Genomic DNA, 27,118 nt, shown 5'->3' on the forward strand with positions numbered 1-27,118 from the left:
ACATAAACCAATTAAAAGCATTTTAATCAATCATTGTTTAATGGTCCTGGTAACTTCAAGGTCAAAAAGTCAAGTCAGGGCAACCTGAATGGTCAAGTGAATGTGTTAAAATTTGTCTTGTTATGTAGCGGAATGCCCTCTGCCCCACGGAACTCAGCCGCAATGTCATCAAAGGTGCGTCCCTTGGTTTCAGGAAGACGAAACATGGTGTAGGTAAAGGCAAGCAAGGCCATACACATAAAGAGGAGGTAGACATAGGCCCCACACATGTTCTGAAAACAAAAATGAAAACACAGTAGGTATGTTTCTGTTATTTTCATGTAAAATATATGAGTAGACAATAACTTTTTTTGTAGTAGCTGTAGTATTTAACAAAAGTATTGATGTTTTTGAAATCTTTTTGTAATATATTTTAGACAAGACAAGAGGTACATATACCAGTAGAGATGGAAAGAGCAGAGCTAGTAAAAATTTCCCTCCCCAATTCAACATGCTTGTGAAGGCCATAGCAATGGGACGGGCCGACTGGTCAAAAAGCTCAGCAGCAATGAACCAAGAGATTGGCCCAGGTCCAACCTCATAAGCTGAGATCAGGAAAAATATCACCAGCACCTGAACATTGCGTATGTCTGGAACTATGGGCTAAGATGAGAGAAGAAGAAGAGTAGAGGAGTTAATTTGAAGAAGTTTTGACCTTATATATGATAGAGTTTAAAACAGGAAGAGCATATAATTTTAGAAATCTCACAAGTATGGAATATGTGATGGTCACAAGCAGGTTACAAATTGCAAGGGACAGAAATCCAGCAAGCAACAACTTTCTGCGTCCTGCTCTCTCCACCAGGAAGAACTTTGAAGTAAGAAAAGCATATACAATATTACTTGTAATGATAGGACTCATTGGTCTATTAACACACAGTAAATATACTGATGAATCCTTTGAATTATTTGTAGTGAGAGAAAAAAAAAAACAGCTACCAGGAGTACAGTACTGTAAAATTACAAATGCAAGAATGTTATGAATATAATATTATAAAAATAATTTTAATATAATGTGAAATACTCACTGCTACTAAAGTAAATGCCACATTAACAGTGCCCACCCCCAGTGTCAGATATTTGGCTTCATCAAAATTTGACTGGGCAAACATTTTTGTTGAATAATTTATGATCTGGAAATAAAAAAGAACACATGGGAAAGAGTTTTTACTGAGTAGTTCTGCTATGTTTGCAACCCAGTGGTGGAATCCTTACACATGATCTTCGAATAACCTCCAACAGCAAGGACAGACTGTAGAGGCATGATTAAATAAAAGAAAAACTGAGATTGAACTTGACAGAGTATTTTATCTGGGTTTCATGCTACTGTTACTTGAAAATATAAGTCTGAGATTTGCATGTCATCGGAGATAAAGAGCTCTATTTTCGTGCCAGCACAAAGCGTAATTGGGAATTTGGTGGGAGTGTTTTCCCTATCTGTTGGAGTATGTGCCCAAACTGTGTGTGTTTTGAACATTAAAGAAGTTGCTTAAGGTGCAATTTGCTCTTTTCCAGAGAAATAGATCATTGCGCTGAGACGTTTCAGAAGCAGGTCTGTTTTCAGTCCCAGTGTGTCAAGGAAGCGCAGCATCTCGTTCCGCTTTTATCAGAGAAAAAGGATTACATTTAAGTAACTCGAGACGTTCCCTTTACAAAAAGCTACACTTCTGATGCTGCGCTGGAAGGGCTTTGGGAACGAGAATACCCACGCTGCCGCACTGTGTGCGTTAGCAGCCTGCGATGACGAGACGCACCTAGAGTGGGACCCAAGGTGCTCCAGGGGGATTGTTCCTGTAATAAGTGCACTGTAAGTCGCTTTGGATAAAAGCGTCTGCCAAATGCATAAATAAATAAATGTAAATGTAAAATAGAAAGGGAACGAAGCCCGCGGCGCGTAACCCTTATCAGCCTAGGGCCCTTGGATGAAATCCCCTGGCTTTGAGCCACAACTGAAACAGTCTCATGTGCAGAAGGTCCAAAGGGATCACCGAGGACGCAGTTGCCCTGAGATCTAGTAATAATTGATACTGATGAACAGTGAAACCTTGGCCTAGCCTGACTTTGCTCAGGGTGTTCTGAATGGACTCGATTCGAGCGGAAGACAATTGTGCCCCGCATTGTGATTGAATTCCATACGATCCCCAGATAGGTAGTTTTCTGAGTGGGAGAGAGGATGCTTTTCTTGGCGTTGAGCCTCAACCCCGGAGTCGCAAAGGAGCCAGTGCTGCATCCATGCATTTCGTGAATGTGCAGGTTAATAGGGCTAGTCCAAATGGAAGAACCAGATACTGGAAGGCTTCGCCCCCGAAAGCGAACCTCAGGAACTTCTTGTGCTGTGGCACAATTTCTACATGAAGATATGCGTCCATGAGATCGATCGTGACCAGCGAAACGTGATGTTGGGCTTGTGACACGATCGTCTTGATAGTTAGCATCTTAGACTTGAACACCCTGACTGAGCAGTTCAAGCCTAGAAGATCTAAGGTCAGACAAAACCCCCAACCCTCTGGGAACCAGGAAGCATTCGCTGTAATAACCTGACTCTTTCTCTGGAAGGGGAATACATTCTATGGCCCCTTAGACCGAGAGATTTCGCAGTTCTTTCCACAGCAGACATGCCTGCTCCGGTTTACGGTAGTGGGGACCACGCCGTTGAAACACGGAGGGCGGCGAGCAAATTGAATTCTGTAACCCCTTTCTACTGTTCTTTAGGACCCACATAAAATATCTGGCAGAAGTTTCCATGCTGCCAGGTTCTCTGAGATGGTTATTAATATGAACACTTCCTGTTGAGGGGTTGTCGAGTGTTCCTCGTCCAGTTTTAAGGCAGGAAACAGCGGTACACCCAACTTTTAATTGGAAGTCTCTAACTCCCGAAACACCAGAGGCGGCGGGAATGGAGAGGTTTCATAGGGGTACCGGGAGGGGCAAAGTGGATGATACACGCGCCCCGTCCCAAGGGGAGCTACCCCCATAAGACTGGGCGCAAGACCGTCAGGGTTTCTTCCTCTTAGAAATTACTTCCCTCAGGTCTTGCTTTGGGGGCTTTTGAGGGTGACGAACCTGCCCCCAGTCTTTATGAGGGGGAGCACGACTCGCCATGCTTTGTTTTTGAGCCTCCCTTCTAGCTGGACAGGGATGGGTCTGGCTGGCCGACGGCCCCGCCCCCTGAGTATGGCGAGGAAAAAACTGCCCAAATGTTTCCTCGTGGCTTTTCACCTCCTGGAACCTAGAGATAACTGTATTCATAGTGTCCCCGAATAGGTCAGAAGGTGAAGTCGGGGCATCAAGAAGGAAAATTTGTCCTTATCTTTGATGCCCGAAATGTTGAGCCATAAGTGTCTTTCTGTGCTGACCAAAACAGACATAGATTTTTTTAGCCACCAGACAGAAATCGGTCTTATAGTTTGGAGCATTTGGGGGGGGACTCTTGTTCGCGTGGCCAGTCTAGCTGTAGTCTGGCCACAGCCCGAGTAACCACCTCAAGTAATTTTTCAGTCGCTTTATTATTGTGCGTGGAATGTACAGAGGTTCAGCGCCCCCCTCGTAGAGTGTAAACATGGGACCAATTGCTTTGTTTATCAATCATTCTTTTTCTTCTTTCTTTTTAAAAGAAAAGAGAAAGAGAAAAGGTTCACTGCGCACTGCCTAACCAATTCTAACTCCTAACAGAGAAAGAAAGTTTGACAGGCTCGTAGAAACACACACACAGAATGATCTCTGAAGACAAAAAATCTGACGATGCTCCGGTGACGCATCTATTTATAGCCCAGCCCCAGGTGCATCCAATGATTACACCGGCAGAGGCTATAAATTCCGGTCAATGTTCATTCACGTGTTACACACATATTCACAGCTGGTCACATACATGAAGGTGTTCCCAAAGCGCTTCCAGCGCAGCATCAGAAGTGTAGCTTTTGTAAAGGGAATGACATTTGAGAGGGTAAAACTTAGAATTTGGTATTATTATTATTATTTTACCACTTCTTAATTTTGAGTATTTTCCATTTAGTTTAAAGTGTAATTTGAATCTGGAAATGCTTGGTTTTATTTTTTGTGTGTGTGTTTTTAATAAAATAAAAATTTACCGGCAGAGGTGAATTGCATGCTGATACAATCACTGTTAATACTAGCCATGATTTGTGTGTCAGTAGATGAAAATTATTAATAATAATTACATTCTCTATAATAAAATAAGGGCTCAAAGTCCTATTTCTAATAATAATAATACAAAAAACATTCAGTTAAATGCACAAAATGATAACTGTACAGAAAACACAAAATAAATGTAGTTTACTTGCTGCTAAATGATTTTCAACTTAAAGATTGATGCAATTAACCTGGTAAATCCAGCGATACGTTTTTACTCAAAAGAGCTAATTGAAGCATCCTGGCACCTTTTGAATATGCCTTCCTGGTGGAATTCAAAAACCTGTGCACTTTGACTAGTGGAAGCTGAGTAAGGGCAGGTCGATCCCAACCCCATTAAATACTCCCTACGTCTCACCAAGCACTGTATATTTTTCCTTTGTAGTGTGTAAATCAGTGCAAAAATGTATGCAAGTACTTATCAAAGTCTAACAAAAAGTCATGAATAAACTTAACTAAAATATTACAGAGAAAATAATTATATAATTTAATTATGTAATTAAAGAGTCTTTTTAAAGTGTACAGGATGGTGTGCCCTTAGCTTTAACTTGCTCTGAGATTAGCTATAGTATGCAAAATAAAATTATCCTGCCAATATACCATCACCCTATAAGACCAATCTTAAACAAGTTAAACTTTGAAATACAATCATTTTAAGACTGGATATGGCAATGATGAACATTCAGGCAAAGGAACACCAACCGCATTGAATCCAGATAACTGGCTTCCCAGGTTTATGATGAGCACAAGTATTATAGGCTGCCTGTAGCGTTGCTTTTTTAGGAATTCTCTAAGAGTCACTCCTGTCTCACTGTGGGCTGCTTCATCTCTCATCTCCTCCATTTCTTTCATCACCAACTCTGGATTTCCCCGAAGTCTTCTCAGGGCTAACAGAAAAATAAATAGAAAAGATATTGGATTAAAGTTCTTAAACATTTAAAGTTCAACAAGGAATTAATGTTCAATGTTCAATTTATTTATAAAGCACATATTAATACAACAGAAGTTGACCACAGTGCTGTACATAGGATAAGATAACAATCATAAAATCACAATTAAATTCTAAACATTGTCACAGACACCTCAAAATCTAAGCGGCGTCAATATTAACCTAATACACCACTAGCACAATACTCATGAATGATCAAAACGCCAGAGTGAAAAAATACGTTTTTAAATGTCATTTAAACTCTGTAAGAGAGGAACATTCCCTGATATAATGAGGTAAATTATTCCACAGCCTGGGAGCAGCCGCTGCAAAGGAGCGGTCTCCTCTCATTTCCCTGTACGTGCGCGGGACTACCAAGATATTTAATGATTCGGAGCGCAATGCTCTCTTTGGTTTATTCACCTGGATTAGATCAGCTATATATGTCGGAGTAATGCCATGTAGTGCTTTAAAAACAAATAAAAGTATCTTAAAATTAATCCTGTAGAAAACCGGCAACCAATGTAGTTCTCTTAATACAGGAGTAATATGCTCATTTTTTCGAGTGCCTGTCAAGAGTCTAGCGGCCGCATTTTGGATTAATTGCAATCTGTTTAAGCTTTTGTGTTGAACACCATAGTACAATGCATTACCATAGTCCAATCTTGAGAAAATAAACGCATGAACTATCTTTTCCAGGTCCTTCCGTGTTACAAAGGGCTTAATTTTAGCGACTAATCTTAACTGGAAGAAACTCATTTTGACTGCTTGATTTATCTGTTTATCAGATTTCAGTGCACTATCAAAAATTATACAAGTTTTTTACTTGACGCATCAGATAAGGGGATAGTGTACCCAATTCAATTTTAGATGTATCTGCAGACTCTGAAGGGCCAAATAAAATCAATTCTGTTTTTGATTCATTTAGACACAAAAAATTTGCAGACATCCACCTTTTAATCTCCCCAAGACACTCTACCAGCCTTTCAACAGCAGCAGGGACAGTTGGTTTTAAGGGTAGATACAACTGGATGCCATCTGCGTAACAGTGAAAAGAAACCTCATATTTACTCATGATTTGACCTAAAGGAAGCATATAGACTGAGAAAAGAACTGGTGCTAAAATAGATCCTTGTGGAATACCGCATTATAAAGAAGCTGAGCTCGACGTACATTCTCCCATTTGCACTGCAAAACTTCTGTTTTGGAGATAAGACTTAATCCAATTTAAGACATTACCTCGAATACCTACATAATTTTCTAAGCGTCCTGTACTATGTTGTTTTTTGAACCCCGACTGGAAAATAGTATTGTCAGTAAGGAAGGACTCAAGTTGAATAAAGACTGTTTTCTCCAGGATCTTTGCTAGATAAGGAAGCTTTGAAATTGGTCTATAATTGCACAGCACACTCTTATCTAAATTTGATTTTTTCAGCAAAGGATGCACTATAGCATGTTTACAATAATTTGGAACAATTCCAGACAGTAGACTCTTATTAATTATTGATAATACAAATGGACCAATCAACTCAAAAACTTTCTTAAATAGCACTGTAGGAACAATATCTTGTGGAGAAACTGTCAGCTTTAGCTTACAAACAATGTCTAAAAGTGTGGATAAGGAGATAGGCTCAAAATCGGACAGCACAGCATGAGTTACAGGTATATCCATAGGCTCATATGAACACTGTTGTATATTCCTTCGGATGTCCCATATACGTCCGACAAAGAATTCCAAAAGATTTTCACAATTTTGACAATTCTTCTCAATAATGTCTGAAAAAAAATCTGAACCTGACAGTTTTTATAGCCTGTTGGAATTTACCTAAGGCGTCTCTTAACATTTCATACGAAATTTGTAATTTATCTTTTGTCCATTTACGTTCACATCTTCTGCACTCTCTTCGCAATGATTTAACATGTTCATTACACCAAGGAGGAGGCTTATTTTTTCTGCTCACCTGTCTCAAAGGTGCAATACAGTCTAGTGTTTCTGTGCATATAAAATTAAAACTATTAATAGTTCCCTTTACAAAAAGCTTCACTATGATGCTGCGCTGCTAAGCGCTACGGGGAACATCCCTAGTTGTGACCGAGCTGAATAATGTGTGCAACACGTCAATGAATATTGACCGGAATTTATAGCCTCGGCTGATGTAATCATTAGATGCACCTGTGGCCAGGCTATAAATGGATACGTCACCAGGTGTCATCAGAAACTCTTTTTTCAGAGCGATTCTGTTTCTGTGTGCTTTACAAACCCTGTCAAAACTTTCTTTCCTCTGTTAGGAGTTAGAATTGGTTAGACAGTGCGCAGTGAATATTTTCCTCTTTTCTCTTCTGTTTAGAAAATATTATATATATATATATATATATATATATATATATTTCAAAAAAAAGGAAAAGAAAAAAAAAGAGAGAATGATTGAAAGCCGCAAACGATGCATCAGTTTTTGCTCTGTTTGTTTGGGAGTAATAGCACGCTGCTCTCGCGTTGCAGCAGGGCGGGTGCGAGCACTGCATTTGCTTTAACAGGCAAAGTGCTTCGTGCTCGCCTCGCTTGCTTCCGGGAGTCAGCATTCACGAAAAAAATAAAAAAAAGATCGCTTGCATGGATTTGGCTGAGGAGCAAGAGACGGGTTGATCCCTTTCTCTCACTCTCTCCCCAAACCCAGCTGGTCCTTCACAAGATCTCGAAGCGCGTTCCGACGCTTCTTCGGATCATGAGGAGGATCGCGATTCTCTTCCCGCCTCCGAGCTTTCCGTCCGCGATAAAAAAATCTACGGAGGAATTGCTCGATGTTGTTACTCGTGCGGTTGCCAGATTGGACTGGCCACGCAAAAAAGAGACCCCAAACGCTCCAAATTAGGGGATAGATTTTATCTTCCAGTCTAAGAAAGGGAACGCCTCATGGGTCCCGTCCCTTCTTTGATAACCTCCATGAAGAGCTTTTTCGCTCATGGAGAACCCCTAAAAAAAAAAATATATATATATATATATATATATATTTTTTTTTTTTTTCTTCCCATGTTCACATACCCTCGACGTCATTATATTTGACTATCGTGGGTGCTGACGCACGGGGGTATTCAGTGATGCCGCCGGTCGAAGAGACGCTTGCGGGCTATCTCTCGCCGAGCTCGGCATCGTCACTTAAGAAGCCCTCTCTCCCCTCAAAGCCTTGTAGGACAACCTCCACTTTAGTGGGAAGGGCTTATCAAACAGCAAGGATATATGCCACTGCCAGGTTCTATGTGGCCACTGCGGTTTGCCACGGCTTGGTGGGCGGGGTGCCCTCAAAGAGGCATCCTCATTATTGCCCGGGCCTACGAGGCGCACGGTCAAGCTTCGCCAGTAGGTTTTATGGCACACTCTACCAGAGGGCTCTCCTCCTCTAAAACCTTGGCTAGAGGTCTCCCTCTGCAGCAAGTTTGTGATGCGGCAGGTTGTCCTCTCCACACATTCATTAGATTTTTATAGTTTGGATGTTCTGCCACTCCGGGCTCTTATGCCCTTGAGTCGACATCTCAAACTCATGTCTGGACAAGTTTGTGATGCGGCAGGCTGGTCCTCTCTGCTCACATTCATCAGTTTTTATGACAAGTTTGTGTTGTGATAGGGTTCTCTTCGCACACATTCATCGAACTATATGGGCTAGATGCTTTGCTACTCCGGACTCTTATGTCCTTGAGTCGACATCTCAGCCCATGCCTAAACAAGTTTGTGATGCGGCAGGTTGTCCTCTCCGCACACACTGATTGGACTTTTCTAGTTTGGATGTTCTGCACTCCGGGCTCTTATGCCCTTGAGTCGACATCTCAGCTCATGCCTGAACAAGTTTGTGATGTGGCCGGTTGGTCCTCTCCGCTCACATTCATCAGTTTTTATGACAAGTTTGTGTTGCGATAGGGTTCTCTTCGCACACATTCATCGAACTTTATGGGTTAGATGCTTTGCTACTCCGGGCTCTTATGCCCTTGAGTCGACATCCCAGCCCATGCCTAAACAAGTTTGTGATGCGGCAGGCTGGTCCTCTCCGCACATCTTCATCAAAATGTAACGGTTTAGATGTTTATGCTACTCCGGGCTCTTATGCCCTTGAGTCGACATCTCAAGCTCATGTCTGAGACCTCTCGCGTTTTTGTGAGTACACTGCACAACCGTAGGGGTCCGGACAGCCCCAAGTGCGGCGGCGTGGGTATTGCGTTCCCCGTAGCGCTTAGCAGCACAGCATCATAGTGAAGCTTTTTGTAAAGGGAACGTCAAGGGTTACATGTGTAACCCTTGTTCCCTGAAAAAAGCGGAACGAGATGCTGCGCTGCTTTGCCGCACTGGGACGTCCCAGGACAGCTCTTCAAAAAGAAGTTTCTGACGACACCTGGTGACGTATCCATTTATAGCCTGGCCGCAGGTGCAGCTAATGATTACATCAGCCGAGGCTATAAATTCCGGTCAATGTTCATTGACGTGTTGCACACATTATTCAGCTCGGTCACAACTAGGGATGTTCCCCGTAGCGCATAGCAGCGCAGCATCTTGTTCCGCTTTTTTCAGGGAACAAGGGTTACACATGTAACCCGAGACGTTTCTTCTACACCAAGATGTGGAGATAAAGGTTCACTTTCATACACTGCAACTTCTCCATAAAAGAAACATTAAAATCTACATGTGAATTAGGTATTAGAGGACGATACAATCTTTTAGCTGGACACAGTTTTCTCGGCTGACAGGGAAGAGAAACAGTACATAAAATCGGATTATGGTCAGATAACACAAAATCCTCAATGACAATGTCCTTGATAACTAAGCCAAGTGATAGAATCAAGTCCAATGTGTGGCCACGATTGTGTGTAGGGTCATTCACCATTTGTTGAAACCCGAACAAGTCAATAAGATTTAAAAAGTCTTTTGCTAATGGGTTTGTTGGACAACATACATGGATATTCAAATCCCCCATTAATAAAATATTATCATATTTTAGAACAATGTCAGCTAGAAAGGCAGCCAGTTCTGAAATATAATCCTTATTAGCTCTCGGTGGTCGGTAAATAACAGCACAAAGGACAGGTGTTGTTGATTGCAATTCAAAAGCTTGAAGTTCAAAGCTTGAAAACTGCTCAAACTTAAGTAAAGTGCAAATAAAATTGTTCTTAAAAATAGAGGCCAGTCCTCCTCCCCTTCCTATTTGTCGAGGAGAATTAAAAACTGAATAGTTATTTGGTACAGCTTCTCCCAAGACATATGTATTGTCAGTGTTAATCCAAGTTTCCGTAATAAAAACAAAATCTAGATCCCGAGTACTAACAAATTCGTTTAGGATAAAAGACTTGTTTTTCAGAGAGCGTACATTTATCAAAGCCAACCTTATAGCTGATCTTTCAACGTCCATAATCTCCAACGACCGTCCACAACCAAATGGCACAGAGCGAAGATTCTGCACGTCAATTCCATTCCGGTGGAAATACCGTGCACGCCGAAAATGATTCGCCACAGGCCCCTCCGGCACAATAGGTCGAATCTATCGAGACACCGCGCTGTCCGCACGCCAACACAGCACCCGACTGCCGCTCCAGCCCCACAACTGCACATCCGCAAGCCGCGGCACTCCCGGAAGGGAAACCAGGTATGCCTTTAGTTTGACCAGCCTTCCTCCTCACTTTCCACGGCGACGCCGTCTTTCCGGCAAAGGGGACCAGGGATCATGTTGCAGCCGCGTAGGAATCCTTAGCGGCGGTTTTATAGTATAGGACTGGAATTCCTCCCGAGCTTCATTGCAATGTTTCTCAAATATATTTCGGATATTTAAAAGTGTAGAGCGATCATACACCAGTGTAGTGCTAGAATCATATATAAACAAAGTCATAAGTAAAAACAGAACAGTGATTAGAAACAGACTAGACACGGGCAGACGGCATGCCATTGACATCGGTGCCATCTTCTTTTGCACACACACACTACTGGGTATTGTTCCCTATCAAAAAGGTGGGTGTCGCTAAATCCCTTGAGTCTACGGACTTTGAGCTACCCACCTCTGAACATTCCACGCAGAATAATAAAAGTGGCTGAGGAATTACTCGAGGTGGTAACTCGGGCTGTGGCCAGGTTACAGTTAGATTGGCCACGCGAACAAGAGACACCCAAACGCTCCAAACTAGAAGACAGATTTCTGTCTGGTGGCCAAAAAAAAAAGAAGGAAAAAAAAAGGAAGGGAACGCTATATCAGTCCCTTCCTTTCTTTGATGACCTCCAAGACAAGCTCTCTCGTTCATGGAGGAAACCTTATACTTCCCATGTCTTCGTGCCCACGACGTGGACATATTCGACTATTGTGGATGCTGAGGCATGGGGGTATTCAGTGATGCCGCCGGTAGAAGAGACACTTGCGGGTTATCTCTCGCCTGGCTCGGCATCATTATAGACCAGTCCCGCCCCTTATAGATGGGAGGCTCAAAAACAAAGTGTGGCGAATTGTGCTCCCCCTCATAGAGACTAGGGGCTGGTTTGTTGCCCTCAGCAGCCCCCAAAGCAAGACCTCAGGGCAGTCATCTCAAAGAAGATAAAACCCTGATGGTTTTGCGCCCAGCCTAGTGCGGGTAGCCCCCCTCAGGTCAGGGCACGTAAAGCATCCACCTTTACCTTCCTGATACCCCCACAAAACCTCTCCATTCCCTCCGCTTCTGGTGTTTTGAGAGTTAGCGGATTCCAGGACACGGAATACTTGACATCCCCTCAACAGGAAGTGTCAAAATTGATTCCCATCTCAGAGAACCTGGCAGCGTGGAAGCTACTGCCAGGTGTTTCTATGTGGGTTCTAAGAACAGTAGAAAAAGGCTACAGAATAAAATTTGTTCGCCATCCTCCACGTTTCAATGGCGTGGATCCCCCTACCTGTCTACTATGGAAAGAACTGCAAAATCTCTTGGTCAAAGGGGCCATAGAACATGTTCCCCTTCCAGAGAGAGAGTCAGGTAACTACAGCATCCTGGTTTCCAAGAAAGATGGAGGGTTTTGTCCGATTTTAGACCTTCAAGGCTTGAATCGCTCAGTCAGGGAGTTAAAGTTTAAGATGCTAACTGTCAAGACGGTGGCATCTCAAATCCAACATCTTGATTGGTTGGTCACGATCGATCTCATGGACGCATACTTTCATATAGAAATTCTTCCACAACACAGGAAGTTCCTGAGGTTCGCTTTCGGGGGTGAAGCCTTCCAATATCAGGTTCATCCATTCGGACTAGATTTATCACCCCGCACATTCGCGAAGTGCATGGATGCAGCACTGGCTCCTTTGCAACTCCGGGACATCCACATTCTGAATTATATAGACGACTGGGTGATTCTAGCACAGTCACAAGAACTGGCATTACAGCACAGGGATATCATCTTAGCTCATCTGGTGTCTCTGGGGTTGAGGCTCAACACCAAGAAAAGCATCCTCTCTCCCCCTCAGAAAACGACCTATCTGGGGATCATATGGAATTCGATCAAAATGCGGGCACAATTGTCTCCCACTCGAATCGAGTCCATTCAGAATACCTTAGGCAAAGTCAGGCTTGGCCAAGTTTGCACTGTTTGTCAATATCAACGAATACTAGGTCTCTTGGCATCCGCATCCTCTGTTATCCTTTGGGCTTTCTGCACATGAGACCATTTCAGTTGTGGCTCAAAGCCAGGGGATTTCATCCAAGGGCCGGTCCCCTAAGGCTGATAAGGGTTACGCGCTGCACGCTTCGTACCCTTTCTATGTGATTCAGACCCCGGTTCTTCACTTTGGGTCCTACTCTAGGTGCGTCTTGCCGTCGCAAGTTGCTAACGACTGACACCTCCCTGACGGGCTGGGAGCAGTCTTAAGTGGTCATCCAGCTCAAGTGGAATGGGAGGGTCGTCAGCTCGATTGGCACATCAACTGCCTCGAGTTGATGGCGGTATTTCTGGCTCTGAAATACTTCCGGCAGTATTTGAAAGGCTGCCATGTCCTGGTGTGGGTGGACAACACAGCAGTAGTCTCTTACATGCAGCCAGTGTAGAGAGACAAGGAGTGGTGTAACATATGCTCTCTTTGGTTTGTTTGAAGACGAGACATGCTGCTGCATTCTGGATCATTTGCAGAGACGTAATTGCGCATGCAGGTAGGCTGGCAATGAGAGCTTTGCAGTAATCCAGTACAGATATGACTGGTGACTGAGTAAGGAGTTTTGTGGCATGTTCAGAGAGGAAGAGTCTTATTTTCCTGATGTTGTACAGTGTGAATCTACATGAACATGCTGTCTTTGAGATGTGGTCGGTTAAATTGAGTTATTTGTTGATGTTACCCCTAGATCTCTGACTGTTTTGGAAGGTGTTATTGTTGATGAAACCAAATGAAAAATGTTGCGTTGCAGGTTGTGTTCCTTCATCCAGGCTAAGATATTTGCCAAACAGGCTGAGATTTGAGCCGACACCATGGGGTCATCAGACTGGAAAGACAAGTAGAGTTGTATGTCATCAGCGTAGCAGTGGTATGAGAACCCATGTGCTTGAATGATGGGTCCCTGTGATGTTGTGTATATAGAGAAGAGAAGTGGTTCAAGCACTGAGCCCTGAGGAACCCCAGTAATTAGCTGATGAGACTTGGACAACTCGCCTCTCCAAGCTACCTTGAAAGACCTACCTGAGAGGACTTGAACCAGCCAAGCACAGTTCCTGTGATTGCAAGAGTTGAGAGGGTGGACAGGAGGATCTGATGGTTGACTGTGTCAAAGACTTCAGATAGGTCCAGTAGAATAAGAATGGATGATCTGCATTCCTATCTTGCTTGTCTCAGTGATACGATGATAGACAACAGGGCAGTCTCAGTGGAATGTCCACTTTTGAAGCCTTACTGATTCGACCTAATCTACCTAATTCTGCTGAATTACTGACAATCAGCATCCTCCTGTCTCCTACTGAATTACATACAAGCATCATCCCCCATCACACTTTTTTTTCTTTTGTATAATGGAATGAGTAATTTTCTAATGAAGTTAAAGAAAGAAAAGGTGCGACTTCATTAATTGTTTTAGACAAATGGAACAAAATCTATTCAAATACTACTACAACTCAGTTGAATGACATGCAACTCCATTTATATGTTCTTGTCTGCAGCCAGTAAGATTTTCACACTTCAGCCCAAAGTGAGACTTACTGTCTTAAATCGTTATTCTCTTGCCTGTATTCTGCACTTTGATATCTTTTTGATGCCAGTCTCTATGTCTGCTGCCCTTTTATACACTCATCTTGCAACAATCTTAGCAGTTTCCAAGCCCTGCCAATCCATTTGGCGACAACTAGGGCTGCTTTACACTTGGCATTAACATACAACCTGTATCTGGATGTTGTCCACATACACATTGAAAAGATAAGTGTCTGATCTATGTGTCCTGATGCCAAAGTAGTCAGGCATGCATTGTGATTGGATATCAAGGAATCTAAATGCAATCCAGCCATCATATTTACATTCACATATCAACATCACACAAACCCTGCTCCTCTAACTAAGGGCTAATAGTACACTTAAATTTACCTTGCTGTTTCTCCCATTTGTGAGTATTCATCTGTTGCCGTTTTGGCCGTTTAGTGATTTTTTTGAACATTCATTAGCATTGTGTACTTTGTTTGCACTAAGCAGTCAGGACACGCAAACATCAGCATGTAAGCTTGCTTTCATACCTTGTGTTTAGCTTGATAGCTTATGTTCTTATTTAATGAATATTCCGATGTTATTAACTGTTTTAACAAAGACTAAATAATGACTTGATTTAAATGTCTTTAGTTCTTGGCTTGTGTAAGCATCAATAGTGTGCATCATATATTGATTATGACATTGCAGGATATGTGGGTAATATCAGATATCATTTTATCTTCATTCTTCTTGTAACATTCATGAAATATTATTCAACGTTTCTATTTACATGTAAATGTTTTATACGGTCACAAAGTTTTAAAATGATTTTATTTTGATTTATATCTCTTTGGTACTAGAGAAACATGCAATGCTTTGTTTACGTATTTCCATTCAGCATTGTGGCAGAGGTGTATTTTATGGTGTTATCGAATACTTCTGTGAGGGGAAAAAGAGAAGGCACAGAAGCTAGTTGATGTGGACAAAGGTAAACACGCTGTGTTCTGATTAGGTGATAATCCAATCTGCTTAATTGGATCACGGTGATCGCATGTTAATGCTAAACGTGAACAGGGCCTAGGACATCATATATTTGGGTGTGGCAATCCTAAGAGCCTATTTTAGCATGTGTTGAACGTGTGTCAAGCAAACTGTGCTCCATAGGCTCTGATAACATTTAGTGCCACCCTCCCATAACATTGATAGACTCACTTGGAAGGGTTAGTGTATGCTGTGTAGAATCAAAACTGCCTGATTTGTGAATAAATCGATCTGTTGAGTTGGTTCTTTTTAATGCATTGGTCTAACATGCTAGTAAAATGGAGGAGAATCTTATGCACAGTCCATGCATGGGGAAAACACTTTTTAATGATCTTACATTAATTATTTTCACAAAATCCAATAACAGAGGGTAACAGGTGCATATTATGGCTACATATAGCTTGTTATGGTTAGCATAAACATGAAAAACGACATCTGCTGCATATACTGTCACTTTTAATGATCATAACTGTAAGTGGTAAAAACTGTGTTTTTCCAAATCTGATGATCTATCTTGAAAACACAAAAAAAGTGTGATTGCTTATATCCCACTGATTAATGAATTCATGTATTCTGTTGACAGGAAAGCTTAGCTCCAGTAGCGTAGGGCATGTCTGAATGTTTGCTTAATTGTTTTCAGTACAACCAGTACTTCAAAGTTTTGGCATAACAGAGCTGCAATGTATTCAAGTCCATTTAACTCACCAGCTTCAGCTTCTTTTTCTTTGCCCCTGTTGATGAAGAGGTAGCGGGGGCTCTCGGGACAGAAAGGAAGGGTCATGTACTGGAGCATCGCTGGTATAAGGGACAGAGATAGCATCAGAGTCCAGTTCTTCTCTGTACCCAACACTGTTTCCAACCCAACCACCTGAGACATACAAAACAAATACTTACAAAATCAGGCTTGCATTGATGAGATCCATGCATTAGTTCATTATGTAACCATTAAGGGCTCAGCTGGAGACAAAATAGGTGCAGGTGTGATCTCACCATGCCTAGCAGAATGCCTGAGGCAAATGAAACCTGGTTCAGAGTTGCAAAGGCCCCACGTAGGTTTGTGGGGGAGACACCCTGGATGTACAAAGGGTTCAGACTCATGACCAGGCCACAGAACAAGCCAAAGATCAGCCGACCCAGTATAAGCACTTCAAACGAGGCTGTGGCTTTGCTCATGGACATCAGAGATGCGCCCACCACAGATAGGGCATTTACTATCAGGATGGCATTACGCCTGTGGGATGCAATGAAATAAATTGTGAGTTATTTAAAGATTATTTCTAAAACAGAATTCACTATGCCATTTTCTTGGTAGGATGTTGTCTGGAATTGGGGCCATTTTTGTGCCAATAAATGATACAATTAACAGAATAATGAACGTATTAATATTGATGATATATATCATTCTGAAATTTCACACCGATAGGATAAAGGTGTCCCGAGTTGTTCCTGACCAGGCAACTCAGCCTTACAGGCTTGGATTAGGGTGGGGTCGTGGTTAGGGCATCTGCTTCCTACCAGGAACAAACCCAGGCACTTTTGTACAGTGGGCGAAACTTCACCAATGTTTTTCCCACTTTCTGTGGCTAAAATTGGTAAATATATACATTTTCAGGAGGTCCTCACTTGAGTCAACTGCACATCCTCGCACAGAAACTAATTGTGTTTAGCTGTGCATGCTTATTTATTCTGCGCAAAGCATGTTCCAGGCATAATAAACACGGGAACACATATACTCATAATAAACATGGTAACACATTTACTGTACAAAGAATGCAGACTTTGTGAGCAATTTGCTGTATTACTTCGCAGCGCGAAAATGCTCAACGACTTTCATCTGAACCAGTTTAAAAAGTGAAACTGCATGAGAGAGACCCAGCGTGTGAGAGAGACTGAAGGTGCAGGAATAATTTATATATTTTTTTGTGCTCTGGATTGGATCATGCCCGGCCGACCACCTTTTATTTCTGAGTGTATTCTCTTCTGACCGCAAGCACATATGAACGTGTTCGACACATGCCCTCTAAAGCTGCTTTGTCATACTCTTTTAGTACAGTCAAAGGCCATCGAGAAAATCTTGGCAGCATAGACTGTGCTGATGATGAAATTTGCATTATGCATAGTTTTAACTTGTACATATTTAAATAATTCAAATAAATGATGACCAGTTTCTTGCAGTTGAAGTTCTTTGAGAGTATACGTAAGTATAAAAAAAATACAGCTCTGGAAAAAAATAACAGACCACTGCAAAAACAACAGTTTCTCAGGATTTACTATTTATATGTATGTGTTTAAGTAAAATGAACATTTGTGTTTTATTCTATAAAGCGCTGACAATATTTCTCCAAAATTCCAAACAAAAATATTGTAATTTAGAGTATTTACTTGCAAAAAATGACAACTGGTCAAAATAACAAAAAAGATGCCATGTTTTCAGAGAAAACAAGTTCATATTAAAATTTTAAACAACTCAAAACTTATATTTTAACTTAGGAAGTGTACAGAAATCAATATTTGGTGTAATTTTCCTGATATTCAATCACAGTTTCATGCGTCGTGGCATACCTTCTACCAGTCTGGGTGACCTTAAGCCACTCCTGGTGCAAAACTTCAAGCTGCTCAGCTTTGGCTTGTGGCCATCCATTTTCCTCTTGATTACATTCAGTGGTTTTCAATGGGGTCCTGGTCTGGAGATTGGGCTGGCCATGACATGATCCGGTTGTCCTCCATCCACACCTTGATTGACCTGGCTGTGTGGCACAAAGACGAATTTGCCCAATTCCAGCCTTCCTGAAGCACCCCCAGATCATCACCGATCCTCCACCAAATGTCACAGTTGGTGCGAGACACTGTGGCTTGAAGGCGTCTCCAGGTCTCTGTCTAACCATTAGATGACCAGGTGATAATCAGTGATAATCTGGGGGTGCTTCAGCAAAGCTGGAATAGGGCAGATACATCTTTGTAAAGGTTAATCTGTAAGAAAACTTGCTTCCTTCTGCTCTGACAATGTTCCCCAACTCTGAGGATTGGTTTGTCCAGCAGGACAATGATCCATGCCACACAGCCATGTCAATCAATATTGCAGTGGTCTCTAAATTTTTTCCAGAGATGTATATTTATAATGATTTTTTAATGTTGTAATGTATCATGCACCATAATTTAATTGCAATTAATCACAGAAAATTTTAATTAATTAGTTTTAAAACAATTTATCAATTCATAGCCCTATTTAATGAATGAATAAATGTATTCATTTATTTCAGAATAAACATCAAATGTATTTTTCATTGATTGCTTTCCTGAATTTCTTAAATTGGTTTTAGAAATTTTTGAAAAATTTTGATCAATTGATTCGTCTTTGAGAAATTAGTAAATGATTAAAAGGGGTTTTGAGGAGGGGGCATTTAATAATATTCACCCATTCTCTATGGTGGTTACTGCCCTAGTACTTTGGGCCTGAGGTTTTATTTATTTTACGTTCAGAAATCTTTGAATTTGAACTGATAATAAATAAATAAATAAATAAACCCTGATATTTTCAGGTATAAATGGCTTAGGTTCCTGAAAATAGGTCAGGTATTTGTGAGACAAACTTAGGTTCTCACCTCCCAAATGTGTCAGCAAGACCTTTGACCCCCAGTGAACCAAGCAGTGCACCAAAGTCCTTAATACTAACGGAGAGGGACCACAGGAAAGTGAGACTGTGGTCTGGTATTGACTGATTGTGTCTGGACCTCCATGTTGTGTTGAAAAACTCCTCAATGACCTCAATGAAAAAATACAAAATCATGTTAGCCATAAACCATACCATCCTTTGCCAGGATGAAATTTCATCATGTTAGATCAGGTAAAATGCCACATCAAGTCACAGTATTACTTTTTGCTTCAGTGAAACCATTGTGCCTGAAATAAACACACAAAAAGAAACACTTGAGTGTTGTATACATCCTACTCTTACATTTATTGTGTCTATAAGCATCAACACATTAATTGTCATGTAGACATCCAAGGATACATCAACCAACAAATAGCATACGTAATGCAAAGATGTTGATCAAAGTAAATTTCTCAGGAGAGAAAGTCAAAGGAGACTGTAATTGTAATACTTTACTCTGAAAGTGCATTTCACTTGCTTGGAAGACATGACTAATATCTTGAGAGGAGTCCCAATGTTCTCATAATGAAAGGCTCACAGGAGGGAACTGCACAATATCCACACACAGCTGATAAATCAACACAAACCAGACATCATAGCTACCTGTGTGCAAATACAAAGCATTCCAAATCCATTGCTGGCTAAATGGAAATATTCTGCAACTTGCTAACATTTATTCAGTGTTTTATGTGGATTCTGAGAAGTTTGTAAGTAACTCAGAAACCATGCAAGCGGCTGGCCCTTAAAGTAAATTCTACTTACTCTGGCTGGGGCATTGATGTTGCCTGTGTGGTATCCTATTTGGAGGGAGCCGAGCACCGCTGCTATGATGGAGGTCAGCAGCGTAAGAGTAAGCTGATTCTGGGAGGAATGGGTTGTGGTTAGTCAACTCAGCAGGTCAAAAGTACTGTGTCATGATATGCAATATAGTGCTCAGCAGTGCAGCTCACATTTTGAGCAACCTTGGTTCTAGAAATATTATTCCCACTCATTGAATGCACAGGCATAAAAAAATAAATACAATAAATACAACAGTTCTAAGCTATGAACCAAACAAACCAGCTCTGAGATTTTAAGCGTAAAATAGAATACAAAAAGGTACAAGACTGCGTAGTTAAAACATTTATTTATATTAATTTTACTCAAACACATACCTATTTATATAGTAAAACCAGATAAACTGGAATGGTCTCTTTTAAGTATTGTTCAGTTTCTCTGGATTTACTATTTATAGGTATGTGTTTGAGTAAAATTCAAGCAGGAATTCAACAGACACTGGAATGGAATAGAATGGCTGCCATAAATGTAGAGATGCTGATTTAAGAAACATTTGGAGTGGTCTCTTAATTTTTTCCAGAGCTGAATATATATATATATACCACAGTTAGTTTCGGTCCTCAAATCTGATTGGACGAGAGACGTTCCATGAGCCCTGATCATCAGCACTCTGACACTTCACTGTGTGTGTATATCACTCCGCGTTCATGCTGTTCTAAACTAAAGTGTATCTGTTTGGAGTTACTGGCTTTATTTTTGAAATTACATATGTTAGCCAGCAGGTGGTGGCAGAAGATCATTTTTGTGTGTAATATGAGCCTGTTGGTGACATAAAATGAATCCGTTAGTCATTATTTACATAAAACAGCGCTCCGTGATCGCTCGTATTACTAATACATTACCAAAACAAGGAAATAGCTTTAAACGGCTTTAAATGGACAACTTCAGGATTAAGGGTCATGCTGAGAGACACAACAGACTGATTTATTACAGAACTTGTGAGTGCTTACCTTTTATCGGAGTTTCCACATTGGATACATACTGTTTAAAATGGCAGAGGACATGTGACTCTTGCAGACCGGCTACCACGAAATAGAGAGGAATACCCCTGCTTGGATGTCTATTTTACACAGAAAGCTGACAGAATCTCTGATTGGGTGTGGCAACAGGTGATTGCATACGCTCCTCCCTCTCTCTCTCTCTCTCTCACACACACGCAAACACACACACGCACATCCAGCCGTCTATCCTTGTTTATCCTTGTTAGAACCAGAACAAGCCGCGATACCATTTCTGAAGTGAACTTTATGAATTACTAACGGAGGTTTGTATGCATCATTTGTTTTGAACCAGCAACGGCAGATTCTGATTCGTCGCGTAAGAAAGTAGTTCCATGATCAAATGAGTTTTTATGACCATACTCGTTTTTCCTATTTTGTTTTTTTTACAAATCTACATATTCATTGAACTGTTGTATATAAGCAATATCACACGAGCAAGAGTGCGATATGGCCCTACATCAGCACTACTCTAATTATATAATACTCTAACTCTAATATATGTGTGTTTGTGTGTGTGTGTGTGTGTGTGTGTGTAAGGGATAATCCACATGCGTTAATCTATTTTAAATGCCCTTGTGTGAATTGATTAATTACAGCTGTCATACATTTTTTGCAGTGCAATTTTTGACTGGATGAACAAAAGATAATGGTTAATTTTATCTTAGATCTATAGCTCTGCCTATTGAGACAGAGAAAAGGTAGTTTGAACACACCTTTGGTCAAAACTGTGAATTTAAATGCACAATCCAGAAATAATAATATCCACATAAAATAGAGTCGTTGGCTCGCCATATAAAATGTATTATTTTATTTTTATTCATTGTCATTTCCACATAAATGTGGAAAAACTGACGTTATAAACGTGGTATTGACAGTAAAAGTAGCATTTACTCTATGATAAGGGGAAAACCATTGAAAACACTCTGGATCCTGTGTATTTTGACCTCCGAGACATCGGTATGGTATCCATCAAGGCTGCACGATTGATTGAATCAAGAATGCAATCGCAATTTTTCCTTGATCAATAAAGCTTCACCACAAAATGTTGCGTGCATTTTGTAAACAAACAGTGCTTCTCCTTCAGCATGTCAGAGATGTGTGAGTGCAGGGGGCCTCTAGTGGCTATAGGCGGCACTTCTGCACATAACATAAACAACACATTAGGCTACAGTGTAAATCATCGTAGCATCGCCATCGAAAGACACATTTAATAGGTCCTACTTTCCTTCTCTCACCCTCCGTACAAACAAGCTGAATTCCATTATATTAACTATGCTGATGTAGGCTAAGTGGAAATATTTTCAATTGCTATAGTTCACTCTGCTTGCTCTGTAATGTTATGTCGCTTGGGTTACACAGCACATTAATATCGAACAGTGATTAAAACTGATCGGAACTACATGTGCATTCAATGGTTTGAGTATTCGAACAGTACATGGTGTATATATATATAGCTATGCACATATATATGTGTGTCATATATATATATATATATATATATATATATATATATATATATATATATATATATATATATAGCTATATAAATTGTAGCTATATTTGATATGCCCAAGAATATGCAGTTAATTAATGGTGCATGTCACATATTTAATGGCACAAGTTAAACTGAGTCAAAGTACAAACAAAGTACTTAAAAATATCCACTAACCTCCTTAAAAGACATTGGCCTTAGATTATTTTCACCTCCTGAAAATTAAGGGAAATAAATGTATTTTTGCATTGATTACCTTCCTGAATTTCTTGAACTGCTTTATGAATTTGTTGAGTCAGTCCTAAGTTTTTTTTCTTTTTTTCACATGTCATTAAACAATTTGTAAAAGAACACAGCCAGCATTACATGGAAAGTTGTCATTAGTCAGTTAGATATTGCACTACCTCAGTCGCTTCAGTGTTCTGAAATATAATATCAAACTTTTTCAAATAACTTTGTCAGAATAGTTCAGGTTAATAATTTAACAATGAAAAAGGAGCACCAGATCAATGTGTACTCAGTATCAAGTCAAACTATTCAAATAAACAGAAGGTATCTCTTCTACCTGTTGAATTTCACAACACTATTTGTTTCTCTGTGTGACTAGAGTTCATGACAATGTTTTTTTTCTTTTTTTTTTTTTTAAAATGACACATCCCTTACCTGCGCGTAAATTCAGAAGTGGTTGTGGTTGCCAGGAGCTCTGCTCAGAAATGGTTGACAATGACTCAAAAATGTCCTCACTGTTCCCTGGCACCTGTTTATGTCTTGACTTCATCTATAAAATTGCACCTCACTGTTCACTAACACCAGCGGATCCCGGTCTTCAATAGCATCCATCTACCCCGAACCATCTCTGCACACCCCACCCGTTCTCACCACATGTCTTTTACTTCCCACTTCCACCCACATTGTGACATGCCTCTCGCCCTACACCTACCAGGACTCACACCTCTGTCGCTGGGACCCCTGAGAGCTGTGATGAAGTCACACCGGGTTGGTGAATTTGAGCTGGGTCTGATGGAATGGGAGTGATGAGCCTTCAGTACTTAGGGCAGACCTGACCTTATACTAAGACCAGCTCACACTAACATATGGTTTACTATTTTATCAGTAAATGAAATAATATAAACTCTATATCATAATTAATTTGGCTTGCTATCTACAGTATATATATCTGTCAGTCCATCTGTCCTTCTGTCTGCCTGCCCGATTGTCCATCCATCTGTCCATCCACAATAATCTTCAAACGTCAAGCTGTAAAAACTGTTTGTTTTGAAACTATTTTATTTTTTATTTTCAAGCAGGCTTTGTTAGGCGGACATCAAATTTTGTTTAGACACACATTTGTTTTTCTTCTTCTGTGAGTCCAAAAGACTGAGACCACACTGAAAATCTGAGATTTTTTCATATAAAACCCTGCATAAACAGAATATAAAAAATATAAATTACTAAGAGAAATGTTTAAGTAATATGAATAAAACTTTTCAGATTGTGCATTATTTCTAGGACTAATCAAATATAAGAAAATTTGTGACATTGATCATGTTATGACACTGAACATACTAAATACTTAGAAATGATGTAATTCGTTTAAGTTTTTCCCTTTAAATTTTAATTGAAAAGTTAGTGTGACATATTTTGTGTTGCCAAGGTAGGCAAATATTGCATCCACAATATTTCCATTGTTTCCCTTAGCATTGCTCCAACCATTGCAACCATTGTAAGGCGAGCTGTATGATCAGTGTATGCATCTGTAAGCAGTTTTCTGTGTATGAGGGTGGATTGGTTCCAGGTCTCATGTATTTCACATGAAGATGCTACAATTCACAACCTTGAGGGTTTAATTGACAACCAAAAGTACAGTGAACAGAAACTTCCCCTCATGATCTCTGTATACTAGTTTAGTATATGTATGTGTGAATATTTGAATGAGTTTGCTTTATTTGTATATTATATTTTTTCGCTACTCATATCTTTATTTGTTACTTTCTTTTTTCCTAATTTTGTAAAAAAAAAAAATTAATAAATATAATAATAATGGGTACAGCAACTGCACTTGCACACAGTGTGTGCAGTAAAGCAAGGCATGGCAAGTGCAAGGACAAGGCATTCAAGAGGGTTAAAATGTCATGAAGCACTAAACTACATTTTCTTAGCTGTTACCAGATATATATGAGTTGCACATAATAGAAGACAAAGTAAGCATTCTTTACTTATGTTAAGAGGATAGTGCTTCATTTAGGGATTTTTGCATCTTTCAGGTTTTAAATCAACATTGAGTCAATGTCAAACAAAGTGACATTTCCCTGTTCTGGAGCCAAAATAATTCCATGATTCCTGATAATGTCTCCCAGGGGAAGAATACTGTATATAAGGAGAAAAGCAGAGGACCTAAGACTGAGCCCTGTGAAACTCTATACTTTACTTCTACTTGAGCTGAAAACTTCTCATTTACACAAAGTGGTAGCCTGTCCACAATTGCCAACATAATTATCAAGCTTATCAAAGAGAATGTTGTAATTCATTTGCATCTCTGATAAGTGTAGTCTCTGTACTATGATGGGGCCTAAATCCTGACTGAAGTTCTTCAGAGATACATTTATCTACCATATAATTTCTCAGTGAGGAGTTAATAATATTGAGAAAAGGTTCTGAGATTACAGGAAACACACTTTCAGTAGCTTAGTTGGTGTAGGATCTAGAATATATGTTGTTTGTTTTGATGCTTTTTCATTAGCCATTCTATAACAGAGAAATCAGAATCAGAATGAGCTTTATTGCCATGTTTGCTTACACATACAGGGAATTTGTCTTGTTGACAGAAGCTGAGAGTGCAAAAACAATACAGCAACAAGATAGAGATAATAATAATAAAATAGAAAAAAATAGGGAATAGAAAATATAATTATATACACTAGCGGCCAAAGGTTTGTAATAATGTACAGATTTTGCATTATATTTCAGAAAGAAATTGTTACTTTAATTCACCAAAGTGGCATTCAGCTGATCACAAAGTTTAGTCAGGACAGTAATTATGTAAAAAGACAGCAAATTCACTATTTGAAAGAATACATTCTTGATCAAATCTAGACAGGCCCCATTTCCAGCAGCCATCACTCCAAAACCTTATTCTTGAGCAATCATGATAAATTGCTAATTTGGTACTAGAAAATTGCTTGCCATTATATCAAACACTGCTGAAAGCAATTTGGTTCATTAAATGATGCTTAACATTGTCTTTGTGCTTGTTTTTGAGTTGCCACAGTATGCAATAGAGGGGCGTGTCTTAAGGTCAATATTAGGTCAAAAATGGCAAAAAAAAGCTATATAATGCATGAAACTGCCAAAAAACTGAAGATTCCATACAAAGGTGTACACTACAGTCTTAAAGACAAAGAACAACTGGCTCTAACAAGGATATAAGGAGATGTGGAAGGCCCAGATGTGCATCAGAGTCTCTAGTTTGAGAAATAGACACCTCAAATGTCCTCAGCTGACAGCTTCATTGAATTCTACCTGCTCAACACCAGTTTCATCTTCAACAGATTTCTTGCAGAGAAAAAGACACTTTTGAAACAGAAAAACAAAAAGAAAATGTTGGGCAACGAAACTCAGACATTGGACAGCAAATAATTGGAAAATAGTGTTGTGGACCTTAACCCCATTGAGCTTTTGTGGGATCAGCTAGACTATAAGGTGTGTGAGAAGTGCCCAACAAGACATCTATGGCAAGTGCTCCATGAAGCATGGGGTGAAATGTCACATGAGTATCTGGACAAACTGTCAGCTACAACACTAGAAGCTTTAAACACATAGGTAATCAGCCATTGTAATGCCATAGTATGCTCTGGCATTTGTTGTATGATCTCGTGTTTTTTTTCCCTCTGTGTTTGTGATTGTTTTGACTGTTAATATGTATGGTGTTGTTGTGTTTATGTTTTTCTATGCACCGATGGTATAAACAAATTTCAGGAACTGAAGGCTAGCACATTCTAAAACCAAGTGACAATCAAGGGAAATGAGGTAAATTAAATACAGGTGACACAAATGACATGATTAAGGGGGCTTTCACACTAGCACTTTTGGTGCGCACCCCGGTTCGAATGACGTCAGAGTTCGGTTCGTTTGGATGATGTGAACGCTGTCTTCCGAACTCGGGTGCGCACCCGCGAACCGTACTCTGGTCCGCTTAGTCCGCTTAAAAGGTGGTCTGGGGTACGGTTCATGTGAACTCCAGTACGGTTTGCTGCTGATACGAACGCAATCGAACCAAACCGCGGAAGTGAACCGCTATTGATGACGTATAATGTGGTCGTCAGTCTCACACGCGTCACTTTCAAAATGAGCGGAAAGGGTTTACTTTCGTGCGTGCGTGTGTGCGTGTGTGTGTGTATACACTTACCTTGATGAAAAGCGGGATTGACGCACACGCACTGCAAGCAGAGAGATGATTTCTGCTTGCCTTCGCAAAAATTTTCTTCGGCGGACAGCCCGCTGTCTTTTGAACGATTTCAGTATTTTTGCGGCAGACAGACGCAAGTGTGTTTCTGTATCTTGATGTTGAAAACAAAACCAAAGGTTAAAAAAAAGAAGAACAAATGTGAACCGAGCAAGTCTATTCATTGAATTTTGATGCCTTTTCATTTCGCGGTTATCAAGCAACACGATTACGCACCAGCTGCAGCTTGATGACGCAAGCGTGCCGCGGTTCGGATACAAATATATAATGTGAACACAGTCCATCGGGGGCAGGGGGGAGGGGGGAGCAATCGAACTCGGTTCGGAACAGGCAATCGAACCAAGTGTGAAAGCCCCCTAAAAGAAATGGTGGGAAAA

General features: G+C 40.4%; 1 protein-coding gene across 1 annotated transcript; it reads right to left on the reverse strand.

The window, feature by feature from the left end:
• Window positions 1–92: 92 nt before the first annotated feature.
• Window positions 93–22,471, reverse strand: LOC127662717 (solute carrier family 2, facilitated glucose transporter member 1). The gene is made up of 10 exons (XM_052154003.1): window positions 22,457–22,471; window positions 19,712–19,810; window positions 18,900–19,060; window positions 16,288–16,528; window positions 16,003–16,165; window positions 4,891–5,075; window positions 1,068–1,172; window positions 749–850; window positions 439–642; window positions 93–272 (listed from the first exon to the last, which is right to left on the reverse strand). The coding sequence occupies exons 1-10, from the start codon at window positions 22,469–22,471 to the stop codon at window positions 93–95; spliced, it is 1,455 nt and encodes a 484-aa protein (XP_052009963.1).
• Between the last annotated feature and the right edge of the window lie 4,647 nt (window positions 22,472–27,118).

The sequence above is a fragment of the Xyrauchen texanus genome, chromosome 22, assembly GCF_025860055.1.
Source record: "Xyrauchen texanus isolate HMW12.3.18 chromosome 22, RBS_HiC_50CHRs, whole genome shotgun sequence".
Taxonomy (NCBI): domain Eukaryota; kingdom Metazoa; phylum Chordata; class Actinopteri; order Cypriniformes; family Catostomidae; genus Xyrauchen; species Xyrauchen texanus.